At 32.0% G+C, this 20029-nt stretch overlaps 2 protein-coding genes across 2 annotated transcripts in view; one reads left to right on the top strand and one right to left on the bottom strand.

Annotated features, from left to right (window-relative positions):
* Positions 1-18127, bottom strand: part of LOC145325090 (uncharacterized) — a 98893-nt gene extending 80766 nt beyond the window's left edge. Inside the window, exon 1 of the mRNA XM_080167934.1 lies at positions 17872-18127. The gene's annotated coding sequence lies outside the window, so the exon portion shown is untranslated. The remainder of the gene's footprint in view (positions 1-17871) is intronic.
* Positions 1020-6665, top strand: LOC145324460 (uncharacterized). Its single transcript, XM_080167046.1, has 5 exons — positions 1020-4240; positions 4434-4490; positions 5498-5625; positions 5963-6014; positions 6537-6665. Exons 1-5 carry the CDS (start codon positions 1310-1312, stop codon positions 6663-6665), a joined length of 3297 nt encoding a protein of 1098 aa, XP_080023172.1. The 5' UTR covers positions 1020-1309.
* Positions 18128-20029: the final 1902 nt, after the last annotated feature.

Raw genomic sequence — 20029 nt, 5'->3', positions numbered from 1 at the left:
AATAAAAATCAGGGACTAATCCACAAAATAAAGACCTAAGACATAAAAAATTAAGACATACTTACTTAAAATTTACATAATACGGCACCGCCCCTCCTCTACTTCTTCAGGCTCCTCCGCCACTCCAATCTCCACGTCGCCTCGCCTCTCCACGCCGCGTAGGCGGGCCAAGACATGATTAAAAAACATGTCTATGACCCACCTACATACCCTCTCTAATTGCTTCTTCGACAAAACTGAAAATAAAATATGGCAGTTAATATAATAGTAGAGAATAAAGCCCCTGAATAAAAACAATAAATTATATATAATATCTATTAAAAACTCAGCAAAGATTAAAATATATTTTTCAGTTCTTGGACAGACATAAGAATTCAAGAAAATGGGAGACATAATTATAGGAGGGTCTTATCTTAACAGAATAAGAAATAGGTTAGTAAAAATGAATTTTGTATATTTCTTTTTAACGAATGTACAATACTTATATCTCAATACTCAAAGGCCAGAAAAAATACAACAGAAAAAAGATTTCTTTACAAATTTTAAGAAAAATCTGACCAAGGACTCGAAAGTATACATTAATTTAACTGGCAATAGTCTTTACGAAAATAGAACACGAGATAAACATTGTAATCCCATGACCAATTCTGCATTTGATGAGTCAAAACAAAGTAGATATTATACAGATATGACCTCGCTAATCAATTTCATTATTAATCAATATAAAGCCATAGGCGTATCTGGAGAAGAACTATCGGAAAAAATCATCATCTTGCCCACCCTGCCTCGTTTTATTTTCACGTGCTGTCAAAACCAAACACACATTAGACAAGATCATAAACTAACTCAGGATGAAATTAACACACAACAAATTAAAATACAAAAAGAATTCACAATAAAAGGAGTCAAAATAGTGAATGTAATAAGCATAAAACACATATTGAATTATTTCATTACAAGATTAAAACTAAAAGACATTTTCGTTAACGACATGGATCTAATTAAGAAATTGACAAAGAAAAACTTTGAGTTCTCATTTAAAAATCTTTGTACGAACAAAAAGGCTCAGCGTATAATTCTTAAATATATCCTAGACGGAAACGATAATGGTTTACATCTAAAAAGAGAATACAACCATATTTGGGCTGATTATCTTTTTAGATTAACTCAAAAAGATTTTAATCCACACCAAACTGCTACACAACACTTAAAAAAACTTTATGATGACAATAAAAACTAAAATTTTGTAAGCTGAAAGTTCTAAAAAAGATGTTTCCTTAAAATAAAACAATTAAAAATCATTTTAGGAATGTATTCCCTCCTACTTGTGATAACAATTTTGACGAGAGGAAATGAAGCCTTACAGGATAATCAAAAAAGGTATCTTTCCGAAAGTCATTACCTCCCAGTCCTAAAATATAACTCCTACTATGCCGATAATGTCACCCTTAGCCTAGATATTCTTGGGGGAAATTTGCTAAAGAAAATATTCTCAGAACAAGTAAATGTAGGATGGGCTAGGAAACTGGAAATATTTTTTGGACAAACAAACAGGGAGGCACCTGAGGCAGTAAGGGATATAGCTATAGGATATTTAAACTTGGACAAAACATTGAACAGGATAGAAGAAGGAACAGTAAAATGTCACTTAGCAAATTTAGAAACTCTAATAATAGAATTAGACGATATGATAACTAATACACAAGGAACATCTAATGAACAATCAGCTCGCAAAAAACGACAAACAAATAATGATCTTTCTAGCACAGACACACCTATGCATTTTCCTACTAAAAGACCTCGACCCGATAATGACAATCAAAATGACCCTGTTACAAAAAAGCCACGCATGGAATATCCCCTTTTGCCAATGCTCCGAGTCTATGACATTATTTATGACCAAGAAATTCCCACTTTATACAGGGACAGGTCAATAGAGGATCAAAGGATAATTAGTATCCAGATCTATAGCTCAATCGACCAGGTAAGGGAAAAAGGACAACTAGGAAATCTTATTCATAAAGCAAACTGGGACATACCCACGAATTACAGGAAAAAAATACTTAAAGCAAAGGTAATAAAAAAGGTATGTGAAGTATTGGGAATGACTGCCATGCCAGATGACACTTTTAAAGAATGGTTCACGGACAGGTATGGTGGAACTAGACGACCCCCTGCAATTAACAACCAACAGGGAAACATGGATAATGATACCTCAGATAATGTACAGGATGAGGAAAACAATTTAGATTTAAATAATTTACAGAATAATAATGACCCCCCAATAGAAAACAGTAGCGAAAATATGGATCAAGTAAATAATGTCACACCCACACAACAGGTAAATAATTTTGACCAAGGACTAGACCAATCTAATGAAAATGTGGAAAATGTCCCTAATGGATTAGAAAATCTTAACAATCAGGTAAAAAATGAAAATATTGATACACCCACTTCTGATACACCAGGTAATGCAGGTAATATAGGAGACACAATTACACCTCCCAGTACAGTAGGAACCCAAGCCCCCCAAAATAGGTTAACAGACCAAAGTAATTTGTTACAGGTAAAACAAGAAGACCACACTGGTAATTGCTATAATCCAGAACATATTAACCTAGAACAAAACTTAAGGGAGGCCAAGGGAGCCATAGTCATTTTAACAGAAGAAAATAAAAAGATAGAAACTTTAACAGATCAGGTAACAGAAATACAGAGTCAATTAAATTATGCCACGCCCTTTATTACTAAAAGCCAGGACCTGGAAAGCAACCTACAGACGGTCATAGGCGCTAGAGATGGATATAAACAGCAGGTAACTAGTAAAGATAATGATTTAAAATTAGTTAACGAAGAGTTAGAAATAATAAAAAGACAAAGAGATACTTTCGAATCTCAGGTAACAGAAAAAGATAATGAGATAGCAAGAATCGGTAATTTAAAAGTCAGTTTAGAGAACCGACTGGAAACAGAAACAACAGGTAAGCAAAATTCAGAGAAAGAAAGAGACGAAGCTCAATCCCAGGTTATAGAACTAAGAGGTAAAATAAATAGTTTAGAAAATCTAAAAAATAAAGCAGAAACTGATCTGGCCGCAGAAACATTTAAACTAGAAGTAGCAAATAGGAATTATGAAGGTTTGAATGGTAATTATAATGCACTAAGTAGAGGGAAATATGAAGCAGATAAACAAATTAAAATTCATGAATCAGCTATAAGTGGGCTAGAAGAACAAATATCATGGTTTGAATTTGATGTATCTCACTATAAGGGTGAAATAGAAGATAAGGATAAAGAGATAGCATTACTAAAAAGACAAAAGAATAAGTTGAGAGAAAATCTAGATAAATTGACTAACAAATATGATAGACTAAAACTAGAAAAAGAGATAGCTGAAAAGAAAAGAGAAGAATTAGACGACAGAATTACAGAAATGGAAAGAGAGAAAAATAAAGAAAATGATATTAATAAAGAAATAGAAAGATTGAGAGAAAGAGTAGATGAACTAAAAAACTGTGAAAAAAAGAGTAAAAGTGAATTGGACATTAAAGAGAGAGAATATGACAATTTGTCTAAACAAAAAGACGAAATGGAAGAGAAATTTAAAAAAGACATAGAGGATTTAAGGACAAAACTAGAAAAGGAAATACAGAAAGTCACAGAAAATCTTACAAATACACTGAAAGACTTACGAGAGAGTAGGGACGCAGTAAAAGAACTAGAAAATGAGGAATCCAAAAATAAAGACATTATAAGACAAACTGAGAAAGACAGAGATAAATATAAAAACGATTTAGAAGCTAAAACATTAGAATTGGAGGGTAAAATGGAAGAATTACAAGCCTTAACTACTCGCTTTGAAAAAATAAATGAAGAAAACACAGCTTCAAGTTTAGAAAATGTAAGGTTACTAGCCGAAGTAAGTAGCAAAGAGGAAATAATAAGCCATCTGGTGAGTAAAAGACAAACTAGCGACGCGCTTAGTGGCATGAACGTCCAAGTAGATAACGGACAAGGCAACCAAAACCAGGTAAGATCTGAAGAAAACAATAATTCAGATAAAGATGTACAAATAGCTGGGCTTAAAAAATTATTGGAAGATATGATTGAAGCACAAGGTGAAAGTACCCAGGAGGTAAAAAATTTAAGGGACAAAATAGCAGAATTAGAAAAAGCTCAACAACAACAAGGTAAAGAAACAGATGAATTTTTAGACGCAATGACTGACATCCAACGAGGAGTAAGTATGTATCAATTCATAAAATTCAAAAAAGGATTAAGTATAACAGAACAAGAGTTCACCCTAAAGGTAAAAAGAATTTATGAAGTGCTTAATAGTCAAAGCGATACGGAACTTAAGAAAAAACTAAATCTGAGAATTACCCAAGAATTAAATTTGTTAAATAACTATTTAATGAACATAATCCCTTTAGGCGACGACGCTACACAAATCAACCCTGCTTTATTTCACGGTTGCCAGGACCTTATCGGTAAACATGAGATTAAAGGTCAATTTTCTATAAAGAAAGGCTTTTACTATTTAAAGAGGACAAAGGTTATGGATATCGCTATGAAGCCATGAAATTCGGCGTCATGCCGCTTTGGCAGCTGAAAAAGAATAGAGTATTTTTCTCCCCAACTTTTCCCCCTAACATGGTCTGCCCTAAAACTACTACTATAGCAAGCTCTATATACTGCTTGTGGCCTGAACTAAAATACGAATCAATGGATTGCATTGGCGACATGGACCGTACTTGTGATTATCATTTTTATTTTTTTGGAGGAAGTAGGACTGAATTAACGAACCAAATGTACTACGAATGCAATGAAATGTGCAGTATTTATAGTAAGGACAAGGCATTAATTGCAAATTTTATCATAACAGCGGAAATCTTGGCAGAGCACTTTATCCTTACCAGGAGCTTCTCTGATATTTTTGGAATGATCTATGATTTTGTGATTACTTATGGTTGGAGTATTTTTATCTGGATAAGCTTTGGGGGTTTTAATGCTATCATAATTGCTTACTCGTGCTTTAGCAACTTCTTTGTGGGGGCAGATAAAAAACTTAGGTGGTGTCCTTGCTCAGCAAGAGACTTAAAAAATTTTGCAAACTGCTTAATCTGCCGACCACAAGAAGCTGCTACTAGCACCGAGTATCAATTAGTAGCAATAAATAGCCCCCAAAGCCTGTCTTAGGAAAAACACTGCAAACTTAAAAAACTACAAAATCATAGGCATGGTGTGCAAACAATAACGAAAAAACTTTGCGCAATTTTAAATAAATTGGAAGTGACTTTGTGAAATGTTTAACACACTCAATGCACAACAACCAAAAAATACATAAAAGCTCCTGAAAAGTCTAAAATGCTACATTCAAATATTATAAAGAAACCTGAGCTAAAAATATTAACAAATATTTCGAACAAACTAAACTTCAGCCGTAGTAATAAAAAAGAGAACAAAATAACATATCTAATTAAATCTATTGTTTTAGATGGAATGCTCCACAAGTGAAGGGAAACAGGACCCACCAATAACAATTGTACCCTCTGGACAGAGAATTAATAACTCTCTCAAAGAGTGTGAGCGTCCACCTTCTGGAGAAAAAACCTTATACTGGAAGTTTGATTATAATATCCCAAAACCAAAAGTATACTTTCCTACCAATAAGGATAAAGAAAGAAATTATACATCAAAATACTTATTAAATTTTGTATCTCAGGATAATGAGTTAAAGGACGATCTATCCCCAGGCAATTTCGGGCCGGCGAATAAGCTAAAAGGGAGCTCCAACTCTATCCACAAATACTACGGCGAAGAGATACGGTTCAACTGGACAGATGTCCACAGCTCAGATCCTTTAGAATATTTGAATACTGACAGGGATATATACTTACAAGAAAAGAATAATGAAACCTATTTGCACAAAACTCTAATAAACAAAATTGAAATTTGCCAGGCAGACCTTGAAAGGCTGGATAGTAGTGGGATATTTGAAGGGAAACTCTCAGGTGAAATAATAAATGCCTTTCTGATTGAAATAATTTCTGGAAAAAACATTGCTATGCCATCCACATATTTTGGAAACAAAATAAAAGATCCCCGATTTAACTACGATAACATAATGAGGAAAAAGGTAGTAGAACATTGGTTAAATAAAACAAACAAGGCCATCATTCCTCTACATCAACAAGAACACTGGACATTATGTGTAGTAGAAAGAAAAAATAACACCATCTACCACTACAACTCCCTTATCAACTGTACCAGCAACCAAGAAGAAATGTTAGAAGATATAGCAAAATATCTAGAACACATAGGATACATCAAAGATGCTCAAATAGTACAACTAACAAACATACCACAACAAAACAACAATTTTGATTGTGGCGTTTTTACCTGTGTATATGGATATTACGCAGCGATTGAAAAAGAAATTGATTTTGGGCAAGAACACATGGAATACTTCAGAATGAGAATCATCAAAGAATTAATGAAGTCCGACAAACCTAGAATCTACAACAAAACAACAGTTACCTGGGCATATGCCGAAGGTGGTAAAGAAGCCTATATCACCTATGACAATATTCCCAAGGAAGAAATTCAAGACTGTATGTTTGAAGAAGAGGAAACCTACATACCTGAACCCGATGAATACTTAAACAACCCACACCAAAACATAGAAAGCATATGCAAATTTCTGGAAAATATGCCAACAGAAGCCAAAAAGCAAAGGCTAATCAACAACTATAGGCAAAAATATAAAGAAGAATTACAACAACTCCAAGGACAAACTGAAATACCTTACGTAGATTACAATGAAAAAGGAAATTTTGAAACAATAAACATGAAAAAAGACCTATCTAGAAGCTTGATCTTAAACGAAGTACTGCACATCCTAAAATTACAACACAATATAACAATTCAAAAAAGTTGGGAAATACTTGAAGAAAACCTGCGAAGAAATCCTACAATCCTGAGAAAATGGTTAGCAATTAAAACACCAATCGGAATCAAAACTAGCCCTACAAATTTCCAAGTTGGGAGTAACAGAAACATGAAAAAATTGCTGTCAATAGCTAAGAAAATCAAAAACAAGGACAAAATATCCATACTCCCACACACCCGACAAAGGAAAAATAAAGAAAAAGTCTATACAAAAGAATAAGAGAAAATAGACAAAAGAAGAACAACAAACAAACAGAAATGCATTTACAGGTATAAATTTCTCAAATTTTATTATTTTCAAAAGCTTTATTCTTTTCTTGAAATAATTATGAGGCATAAAATAAATAAAAGGTCTGTGGAAAAAATAACATCATTTTACGCAACTTAAAATTAAAAAGCGAAACTACTCTATAACCAAAACCGTTTTTTCTATCCAAAACAAAGTACTACTAAAAGATTGCTCTAAAAAACTAAAGATTTGGAAAGAAAAAAACGATTCTTTTGTCTAAAATAAAGTATGTCTAAAATAAAGTATGGAAAAAACTGGAAAACAAAAATCAGGTATTGTTTAGCAGTTTTAACCAAAATAAAGTAAACTATTTGAATTATTTTGTTTGTAATCATATTAATAAAGGTACTATAACGCTATAAAAAGTGAAAAACTCACCCATCTTAAGAGCAAATAGGATGAGGAGCACACCACTCAGCCCAACTAGCAGGCTGGGCGTGTCAATAACCACGCTGCTGGCTCCGGCTCCCTCCACACCGCACGATGTGACTTGTGCCACCCAAGACAGTCCTTGTGCGTGTAAGCTCTTCAACCGGCTCTGAAAAACAAAAAGATGTAGTGAAAAAGATAGTGAAAAAACAAAAAGTGCCTAAAATAAATGTAGTAGTGATTTTATAAGTATATGATATATTGTGTAATAACCTATTAATTATTAATGTAAACTAACGATGTCAAAATATTTAATAGATGAGATAGTAAATAACCGTAAATATTAAGTAATAATAAGTAAAGCCAAAATCAGTAAATATTTGAGTTATTAATATGCATAGTTTATATTTAAGAAAAATGTAATAGTAAACAACCCAATAAGACACTTAATACTTAACGTAACCATAATAGTTAAACAAAATACTAGAATTATAGCTAATATAAATTGACTTAAAAGATTACCTTCAGCATGATTACTTTAACCTCCATAGATAAATCGCCATCCCCCAGTGTAGACTCTAAGTACTGGGGGGCGAATATATTCAACACGTTCCACTCTTGAAGAGTGATGCCCAAGGTCGCTAAGACTCCCAAGGGCAACTCCATCTTGAGTGGAACGTGGAACAAAGAATAACAAATTTCTGATAATAACTGAAATGAAAACAAGGCATATTATAAGAGGCCATGGAAAATACATTATAACAAAATTTATATTATGAATATGATATTTTCACCAATATTATTTCAATTTTTATATATGGTAATTAATCAAAGATCAATTTTTAATATTTTCACTAATAATATGCCTTAAAATAGATTTTTAACTAAAATGATGTGCTCACGGTAAATGCGTATAATGTAAACTGGACCGACAAGCCCATGTGGGAGAAAGCTACGTAGTATAACAAAATACGCGGCATTCCAGTAAACAATATGCGCATCTACGGTATAAAAGACGACCTTAATAAGATCGTCTTCGTAATTGGAATAAGTAAAAAGGAGAATTTTTAAATTAATGAATATTTTGTAAATATTATGTAACATGAGAAAAACCAAAAAAAGTATTAAAACGAAATAAAAACACTTTTTAGTATTTTACCCTCTTAAGTGAAGATTAAAACCACCTTTTGAATTTAAGCCTGAAAATCACTAGGTTACGCAATCTTTTCCTGAAGGAGGGGAGGATGGGTCATATATGACCCAAAAAACAGTTTCTAAGAATTATTTTATAAAATAACAAGTACTTTTCCTTGACCTTTATGAAAAAGAGAAAGTTATAAAATAACAGTAATAAAGTAGTAAAATCCGTGGAACTCGACCCTGTCTTTGTTCACTGGGCCTAAAAACATAAGTAAAACAAAATCACCCAACATAACAAAGACTCGGACGAACACTCCACTTTAACATACATGAAAATCATTTAAATAAAACATTCGCTCTATCCAGTTTCTATATCCAGTTTTATCCAGATATGTTAAAATGGCCTAGTTAGAATAAAACGCGCTACAACCTTCTATTTTTGCGCAAACAAAATCATATTGCAATGTACAGACAAACACACTTTCTACTTTGATAAACGTTTCCATAAAACAACAAATTTACCACAAAAAGTGTATTTTTCATCTTTGGAAAATGGATAGTTATAAACTTATATCAATTATCAATAAATTTGTATAACAATCAAATAAAAATAGATTATCAAAATTTGTGATTTTAACATGTAAAATAAAATGATAACATTTTAGATATTATTTTAGATAAACTAATAATTTTAAAATATTAGTAATGATATAGTGTATGTTAAATATTTTTTCTATAAAATGTGTGATTTTTGCTAATATTTACTATAAAATTCTCACTGTATTGTTCGGGTATATATCACAAAAAGGGTTAGCTCACCTTCCACATATTAAAAACTTTCACTGACTGTGTCTATAAATATGAGAAGACAAGGGAAGACATCATCAGTTTTCAGGGTACCACTATCTCAGGTTCAGTTTCTAAATCTTGCAGCAAGCCCGTTCCTCTGTGATGTAAACTCGTACAGCAACAAAACCTGTAATAAAATAGTCTTTAATAATTAAATTGGAATTTTAGAACTGTAAATAAAATACTGAAACTTAAATGGAATTTTTTCTTTTTATTTAATCTTAGGGTTTAATCCCAATATTGTTAATAAATATGTAAAGCAGAATGTCCTCCGCTTTTGGCTTATTAAACATACGTCTGGGTTAAAACCCAGGCCAGAGGAAATAACGTCCTAACATATTGTTTAATAAACTTTGAAGGCCAGGGATAAGGGTTGGCAGTAGAACTTGAGTAGGAAAACTGATAGTTTTAGGGCGGACTGACTCTAAGTGTAAAAAGTATAAATAACTTAGTCTCAATCTGACCTAAAATTTAGGACATGGTACAAAAGGGTTAAAAAATACATTGATATTTCTGACGGGACGGTTAAATCTGCTGTATCTACGAGTAAGTGAGAGTTGTAGCTAGGTGACACTAACAAATCTAGCTCCTCGGGACCAGCGAGACGTCCCAGGTAGCCTCTTTGATAGGAAAATATTTTATCTTAGCTGAAAGTGTCATCCTGTTGGACAATGTATCCCAGCAAAGCTTGCTAGATCATCCAGGAACATGTAGGTTCCAGGTATCATTCATACAATATTCAAAAACTTCAGAGATATTTTTAACTATATTATTTTTAGATTAAAGTATTGAAATTAAGTTTTTTTCTTATATTCCCAAATATTGGGCACCTAGAAGCTTGGGGCACAGCTGCCAGTAGAGAATATAGTATAGATGAAATATTCATTTTAGATAATATTACCCTTTAGGTTAAATTAAATTTATAATGGGAAAGATTTAATCTCACAAGTTCAGGGAGGCAAGAAAAATAATGTTTGGTTAGTTTACCAGTCTGTAATTAACTTGGAATAAACATGGTACTGTAAATTACACTGGTACCCAAGTTTCTAAAAACATGCCTTCTCAATTATTGGCCAAATAATTTGGATACTTTTATAAAATCTTTTATAGTTTTCATCTACAGAAGTTACAAGCAAAAAGTTCTAACTATACAATATTTTACCACAATGAAGAATTGACAAAACAAATACAACAAAGCCTTGTTTGTTTTGGATGTTATCATTTTTGTTTTCATTCCAATATACTTCTTCCTTGATTCCTGATTTAAATTCTAATTAACTAGGATGTCGCTATAATCAGGGGTCAGGAACGAATATATGGTTAACAGGGCAGACAATTATTTAGGTATAAGTCAGGGATCTTAATGGATAAGACAAGACAGTAAATGTATGAGTCAACTCATGGGAGAACGTGTTTATAACACTTTGGGGAACAGTATAATTTACAGTCCAATGTTCCCATCCTCCTTAGGCACCTGTACTTTGGTAAAGTTATGGTATTTCTTCTTGTCTTAGACAAAGTTACATCCTCCAGACAACCAACATGTTATTAAAGTCATAAATCTATTAATTAAAATTAAAAAATCTATTTAGTAAAAGTTTAATAATCTATTAACTTTTAAATTCCTAGATTTTTTTGTTTTCCTATCTAAGGTTTGAATTAAATGGGTAGAATAAGATTCATTGCTGAACGGATTTCAATTTTCCAAGTTAAATTTTAATTTAATTCTTTTTTACCATCTTTTGAAGGTTTGGATCATATAAACCTTGTCGTGTCAATTAAACATATATTTTGCTTCTTATTTCAGGAATGATTGTAAAAAAGGAAATATTACATTTTTACTATAATTTCAGGGAAAAATAAGCTAAAAAATTAAAGTTGACATTAGATTTTTGAGTTTTCAAGCTACCTCAAAATTAGGGCTGATCCGTACATCCGTCTAATCCGTCTAAAATTAAATTTTCTCAGAGGCTTTACAAGATAAAAGGTTTGCTTTTTCTAGTGAAAAATCCTCTCACTATAGAACATAATAGACCATTTCATAACATTAACAGCTAGACTGCCCCTTCAATGCTTTTTAGCCGCTTTGTTTCTCTTTTTAAATATTTAACCTTATTAATTAACCATTTTAAATCAGTGCAGTGGTACGCTGTCACAGATTATATTGTCCTCTTAATATTTCTCGCCGATTTGGTTTAAAGTTTGAATCTTTAGAATGTAGATTTGCATTTCAGTTCCTACACATTTATATCTTAAGATTACCAATGTTTATTTTTAACATTTGTTCAGCCTGTACATATATTGTGTTTTTAGACAGGGAATTAAGGAATATGACAATGGGCAATGAATGGATTCCCAATGATTAAAAACAAATTTACCCCTACTTTAGAATAAATTCTTGGTTGAAACTTTTAGACACCATTAATTTGAAACTAAATAATTTAATAAATGTACCCAAAATGTTTAAGTCATTTTGTCTGTAAAACTTTATAAAAACTAAAAAGGTGGAATTTTTTTACTGTAAAAAACATTTCCATTTTATTAGACTAAATAGTGCAAATCTTGCAAATTTCTACTGTTGATAATTTCTCCAGATTATTATGCAAAGTTTTGATTACAACTCTGACGTCAATGATATGTAGTTTCGCGTAGCGTAGATACTCTATAATTAGGATAGGCATGTATTTTTAACAGAAATTTAACATGGATTTTTAAAACGTTTACTTTATTAACCATCATTTAGATTAATATACCTTGTTATTGAAAGAGTTATTAGTTAAAATAATACCTATTCACCTAAAAAGGCTTTTCTCTAATATAGATTTAAGGTAAAAAAAACTTTTATTTGTTTATGTTTTAGGTTAGGTTAAGTAAAGTTTAGAAAAGCTCCACCCTCACCCGCAGGGTTATGCCCCCCCAACATGAGGAAAATTTGGTTTTCTTATTCGTAATTCAAAATATGATTTTGGAGGGTTTCGGTGATCAAAAACTACGAAGGCAGATTTAATACTGTAATTTTGAAAATTCAAATTCCTTAGGATCTATATTTATTTTATATGTATCAATAGAAGGAAAATGTCATTTTCAGGGGTAGACGAACTTATACTAATGCATATTCATAACTTGGTTAAACTTATAAATGTACTAGCGGCTGTGCATCTTTAAGAGGCTTTAAATTATAATCTAAAAGCCTAAAACCTTCCCTTTATGTATGTAAAGCTTCCATAAATTAAAATCTCATTCTGTTCAGTTGTTCGTGAAATCTTTAAGGAAAGGCGAAAGAACTAAAGAATTTTTAAAAAATTTTATTACCAAACCAATAAAGTTTCTAAAGTTCCCAACAAATGACAAAGATGGAGAAGTAAAACAAGAGTTTTATGATCAACTGCAATCAATCAGAAACTCAGTACCCAAACATGACATGTGCCTAGTTCTTGGAGATATGAATGCTAAAGTAGGAACTGACAGGACTGGAGTGGAGAACGCAATGGGACACTTTGGTATAGGTACAAGAAATGAAAATGGAGAACTTTTAATTGAATTCTGTTTAAATAATGATATGGTTGTAGGAGGTACACTATTCCAACACAAAAACATTCACAAATATACCTGGACAACGCCTGATGGACAAACAAGAAACATGATTGACCACATTATGATCAATAGAAAATGGGTCAAGTCAATGCAAGACTGTAGGAGTTACAGAGGAGCCGACATATTTAGTGACCATGAACTAGTTGTCAGCAAGATTAAATTAAAGCTTAAGCGTACTGGCCATGATAAAAAGAGTGAGATTGGTAGACAATATGATTCTTCAAGATTAAAGGACCCTGTGATAAAGAATGAATTTGTCTTAAAACTCAGAAATAGATTTCAAGTCTTAGAGGACCTAAATGACGAGACTGAGATCACATGGACTTCAATTAAAGAAAACTTTCAATCTACTGCTAAGGAAATCCTAGGACACAAGAAACCAGAGAAAAAGGACTGGATCTCTGAAGAAACATGGATCAAAATAGAAGAGAGAAAGAAGCTCAAAAACAAAATCCATAATGCTCAACATTTGGCTGACATGAGCAATTTAAAAGCTGAATATACTGCTAAAGACAAAGAAGTCAAAAAGTGCACAAAGAAAGACAAGAGAGATTACATTGACAATCTGGCTGAAAAGGCCCAAAGAGCAGCTGACTTTGGTAACATGAAAACAGTATACAACATAACCAAGCAATTAAGTGGCAAATATAGCAAAAAGAGTGGTGAAACTATCAGGGCTAAAGATGGTAAATTACTCACTACAGAAAAAGAAGTTGCTGAAAGGTGGAAATCACATTTTGAAGAAGTGTTGAACAGACCTGAACCAGAAATTACTGCTGAACCAGAACCAGGACATGAAATAGACATAGACACACGACCACCAACTATTCAAGAAGTTAAAGCTGCTATACATAGTCTGAAGAATGACAAAGCACCAGGACCTGACTTGATAACTGCCGAAATGCTTAAGGCAGACATAGAGCTTTCTGCTAGGACTCTAACTGATCTCTTTGATAAAATTTGGAGGCAAGAAAAGATACCAACGGACTGGTCTAAAGGTATAATCATAAAACTACCTAAGAAGGGAGATTTGAACAATTGTGATAATTGGAGAGGAATTATGCTGCTTTCTATCCCAAGCAAGGTCTTATGTAAAGTTATTTTAAACAGAATTGATGAAAAAATTGACAATAAACTAAGAGAAGAACAAGCTGGATTCCGTGCTGGAAAGGGCTGTGTTGACCAAATTTTCACCCTGAGGACGGTTATTGAACAATGTGTTGAATTTAACAAGCCACTCCATGTAAATTTTGTTGATTTCTCTAAGGCCTTTGACTCCATACACAGACAAACACTTTGGAAAATACTAAGAAGTTATGGTATACCTGAAAAGATGATAATTATGATAACTAAATTCTATGACAACTTCCAAGCCTGTGTTTCAGTTGGAAACAATAAGACATCTGATTTCTTTAGAATAAGCACTGGAGTTAGACAGGGATGCATTTTATCACCTATTCTATTTATATTGGTCATTGACTGGGTGATGAAGAAAACCACAGAGGACAAAAAACGTGGTCTCCAGCTGGGCATACTAGGACACCTAGAGGATCTGGACTTTGCTGATGACCTGGCACTGATTTCAGAAACAATCAAACATCTACAAGCTAAAACAGATAGACTAGTCAAATATGCAGGACAAGTCGGGCTCTTTGTCAATGTCAAGAAGACCGAAATTATGAATATACCTACAAACCCTGATCAAAATATAACAATAAATGGTGAACAATTGAAACAAAGCAACAAATTCACTTATCTGGGGAGTGTTATCAGCAGCGAAAATGGCTCAAAAGCTGATATTAAGACCAGGATTGATAAGGCTAGGGTTGCTTTCAACAGTCTACACAACGTTTGGAATTCAAAGAAACTTGCTCTGAAAACAAAAATCAGACTTTACAACAGTAATGTGAAATCAGTTCTTCTTTATGGAGCTGAATGCTGGAGAACTGTGAAAACTGAAACAAATCAACTTAATGCATTTCACAATAGCTGCCTAAGAAGAATTTGCAAAATATTCTGGCCAAACAAAATATCAAACATTGAGCTGCATGCTAAGACGAAGTGCAATAGTATTGAAGCAGAAGTGAAATATAAAAGACTAAGGTGGCTAGGACATGTGCTCAGAATGGAACAAAATAGGTTTCCAAAAAAGTGCTTAAAATGGAACCCCACCACTGGTAAACGTAAACGGGGACAACCAAAAATGACCTGGAGGCGGAGCACTGAAAAGGACCTCTTTGATTTGGAATTAACATGGAGAGAAGCTGAAGCACTTGCCAAAAAAAGAAATTCATGGAGGAACAAGGTGTCCGTATTCTCTGGACTCAACAGTCAAAAAGAGAGATGCGCCTGATGATGATGATGATGAAAGTTTCTAATCGTCTGTTATAATTTGTAATTTCTTTAAACCTTGCCATTTCTCTATGATTATTATATAAAACCATAAAACATAGATGAGCCGTTTCAATTTCCGTAAGGTGGCTCAAAGTACTTCAGGATCAAATGCCAGTTGAGGATTTTTTTTCGCAATTCGAAACTATTTAGAACTTTTGTGACAATTGGATATTTACTATCTAATTAATGTAAAGCTTTCAAATTGCAATGAAACTAAATGTTAGTTTTTTTTAGTTTGCTGTGCTTCGCTTTTATCAATATTGTCATTCTTGATAATATAATCACGCACTTGAGCTTGTATATAAAGATATAAAAATGCATAAGCTTTTGTTAAACCATGAAAAAATCAATTCTTCACTTAGATACACTCTAAAAAAATTTACCTCATAAAATAATTCCTAATAAAATTTTTCAAAATTAATTAAAATGTCTATAACCTTAATTTTTTTCATTTTTAAAGTTGTAGAGTAGAGACTAAGGTGCTTTCCCTCAATAAGCCTGTCGAACACTGTGAACCCACTTAGAATTAAAATAATTTGGGGTAATTCAAATAAAGTGTGGTATTTTTTCCTGTATTTTTCCCCTGCGAGGCATATGCCTTGGCTACCCAGTACCCAATATTTCCTAACCTAACCCTGATTGAAAAACAAACAAAAGAACTATATTTATTAAGTTCCCAATGAAGTCGATTACCTTTTCGTTAATCCAAAAGAAAAATTTTAGAACTTTTTTAAAGCAAAAATATTCTATTTTTTGTAGTATTTGAAGGAACCATCAATTATAATTCTATTTCCTTCAACGTTCAATGTAGATCCTTACACTTTGAATCATTTTTAAAAAAAGGTTTTAGGTTTATTTCTTAGTAATGTGAAGGTATTACATCAACTGTATTAATATTGACACAAAAATACAAATGTATTTATTATTTCTTGCATCTTACATTAGATTATCATGTACTCTAATAAAATAAAACTTTTAGCTGGATAAAATAATGATTACCTCCCATCCACCCCCTCTACTTTATCCTTACTGGATGAGCAATCTGACCAATAAATGATGTCCATGCAACTTAAATTGATAAGAATTTTTTCCCTGTCTTAATATCGACGTATATTCTACATCCATTAAATACGTCACCGTGGCTTAAAACGTAGCGCATCCGCTCGTCGTCTGTAAGGTTACGAGTTCTAATCTCGGCTCAACACAACGTTTAACTAAAGACGTTTAGAAAAGTTCTTAATTCTACTTGATATAATGGAATAAATACAAACATATTGTATAATTAAAATTGGTAAATATCTATGCTAACCATGCAAATAGTGTACGCTTTCCAGCATACATTCAGTATTTTCTTTTTTCATAATTCAACAAGGACATTCATGTTACTGAGTATTGAGTAACACATCAACAAATGCTAGCAATACTTTACAGGAAAGAGGAAAAAGCAAACTGTAGAACAGTAAAAATATTCTGGCTTAATTTCTCTTATATACCTATAGAAAAAGATATTTCAAATTAGAAAAAAAATATTTTAAAGAATAAAAACATGCTGAAGGGGATGTGTCGGGTTCGAGTTTGGTCATACTAAACAAGTTGAAAAATGGTACCTCTAGCTGTGTTTGACAATAGCATTAAGAGTAGGAGAATGCCTTGCCTTAAACAGGCGGAATTTTAATTGGCAGACTGAAGGATATACCCTAAGTATACAAGATAGGTTCGCTGTGTGAAATTAAATTGTTTTCTTGGCAAAATATTTTATCAAATATTTGCGAGAAAAAAGGGAAAATATTAATTTTGCCAGCGTATGATGTTAAAAGTAAGGCAATTCTACAATTAATGTTCGTGGCTTCTCTAACCCTTATTTAACCTCTTTGATACCGATTAAAGTTTGATATAAGGGAATTTAAACACCAACGTTTCTCGTTTAATGACGAATCAAAAAAAAACTAAATTGAATTGAATTAGAATTGACTAAACTATCTCATATATGTATTTGATTTTTAATGATAAAATTACAGTAACTAAAAAATTAAATTTACTAAGGACTAAAATATTGCCCTTTTTAGAGCTTTAGCTATATTTTTTTTGTAAGTTATCATTCTTGTTTGATACATAGGATATATATTTTATGCTTAACCTATTCCTAACAAAAGATCATGGTTTCTATATTCTTATTAATATCCGGCGAAAAAAAAGGATAAATTGATATACTGATATGTATAATATGTATAAAATTTTATTCTTAGAATTCATAACTTAGGCCTATAACCGATAAAAATTCTTACCTTTTAATTAGAAGATTTTTTCTTAATTTTATGATATTATCTAACTAATTTATGTCAAACACCACTGTTTTTAATCACTCAACAATTTTGTTTTTCGTTTAATTTCAAATTTAAACAAAAACGCACTTTTTTATCATTTAATTACATATGTTTTATTTTAATTGTTCACTTTTTATTATTAAATGATTGTTATTATTTTTTTTATGAATTTTAAAATTTACTCTCCCTCGTTGTAATACTTGAAGAAAACTACCCATAAAGTTACCGTCCGATAAAATTTTCTGTGCGAGAGACCGAGAGAGAAAGAGAGGTATAGGAAGAGGGAGAGAGAATAAGGGAGGAAGAGCAAAAATAGAGGGAGGGGGGCAGTGGAGAGAAAGAGCAAGAGAACAGGGAGGGAAGGATAATATTAAGCAAATAAATGGTTATCGCGGAGTTTATACAATACCCACAACCTTGTTATTAGCAAATATGTAAAATATAGCTAAAAACCTGCTTAATACTTAAACAAAGTTTTCTACAATTTTTTAGATTAACGAGGATGACAACATCCATAAAAGCAAAGCTCCACAATCAGAAAGTAAGACAAACGAACATTAATGAATATTTGATCTAATTTTGATTTTTGATATTCAACATTATTCAGAAATTAGAACAAAAATTCTATTAAATAACAAGTTTGAAATCGAGATTAGAATTATAATATTATTAAATCAACGATAATAGCTATCCGTTACAGACGGACGAACCATCTTCAGCCATAGCGGTCAAGATTTGCTGCCCCAACAATAACATACTTTTTTTATAACAAGTATTTTACTTCATTTAAAGATATATTTCGATCAATTCAAAAGATAAAAAAAAATTTTTGCTTGATTTTTTAAAAATTTAGATTTGGTGTATGAACACTGAGAAAGGTTTAACCTGTAGAGGAGTAAGTCAATAGGAAAGTGATCTTTCATTGATTTGAAAACAATCCATCATTATACAATCATTAATGATTTCATAAATTAACTAATTATATTGAGGGAAAGTAAAAAGTGAATGCTTAATATGGACATACTATCATTTTAAGACTTTATTATGGTGATGCTTTGCTCATAACATTATACATAATTGTCCGAGGAATCAATACTTTAAAAATGAAGGAATTAGCATGGTTGAGTGTTGTCCAAAAAGCTATAAATCACAATTTTCTTCATGTACAAGCGATATTTTTGTAATGATTATAGAGTTGGTACGCTTTCTAAATTGTAATGAACTGCTATAGGAATTACCATGCCGAATTAAGAATCGGTTTAAAAATTCTAAAATGCCTAAATTAACGAAAAGAGCTATCCGTAATAGACGGATAGATGTATGAACGGACTGACCCTAATAGTAGAAAAGCAATATTTTAATAAATTGTCTTTGTTGACAAATAAGAAAAACCCATAATACCATGATCATAATTTTTTTGCATGAAACTTAATCTTATTAGCAAATATTTGGTGGGTACCAACACTTCAATCAATTATTGTTTAGCAGTAATATTGGCTGTAGCGAAGCTACTCTATATGTTAAGGTGTAGGTTTGTCCGACTGTCTGTTGTTGATTCATGACTATAATTTGTATGTATCATATTTACACAAGTGAAAATACAAAGAGCAAAAAAATGCTTCGAATCACTAAAATTGTCGTTATTTCATTTATATAATGCATCTTTAAGGTAGCATTAAATGATTTTATTCTAATTAGTTGAAATGGCTACGCTAATATTGACTTTTTTTCTTGTTGTGTTATTATTGTTTATTATTTGTCAATAATGCATAGCAAAGAAACGCCCTTTTTTGGTGCGTAGCTACTCAGTAAGTTTTTCCGTAGTCACGTCGTTTGTTTGTTTGTTACTAGAATTGACAATAAACTGTTTATACGCTACTCGTAAACACATTTGTCCCTGTTATAGAAAAAAAGTATGAAGACAATGGAAAGTTATAAGACTTCTAGGCAAATGTTTTGAAATTAAAGAGTTGTTTGTAATGCTATGTTTGGCGTTAATATTTCAGATAACCTTTATAAAGCTCCCAGGATAGTTTTAGACTATTTAAAAAATGGCCACACAGACGAATGACTAAATAGATAAAGTGTTAATGATTTACAGATCTTACAGTTATTAACT

This window comes from Acartia tonsa, chromosome 7 (assembly GCF_053477335.1).
Source record: "Acartia tonsa isolate MP-2025a chromosome 7, ASM5347733v1, whole genome shotgun sequence".
In the NCBI taxonomy this organism is placed as follows: domain Eukaryota; kingdom Metazoa; phylum Arthropoda; class Copepoda; order Calanoida; family Acartiidae; genus Acartia; species Acartia tonsa.
Note: the sequence above shows the minus strand (reverse complement) of the source record. Positions and strands in the feature narration are given on the sequence as shown.

Coding starts and splice junctions, on each gene's coding strand:
- LOC145324460 (XM_080167046.1), top strand. CDS start 1,310: ATGTATTCCCTCCTACTTGTGATAACAATTTTGACGAGAGGAAATGAA. Junction 4,241..4,433: donor TGACTGACATCCAACGAGGA/GTAAGTATGTAT, acceptor TAATCCCTTTAG/GCGACGACGCTACACAAATC. Junction 5,626..5,962: donor GAAAAAACCTTATACTGGAA/GTTTGATTATAA, acceptor GAAATTTGCCAG/GCAGACCTTGAAAGGCTGGA.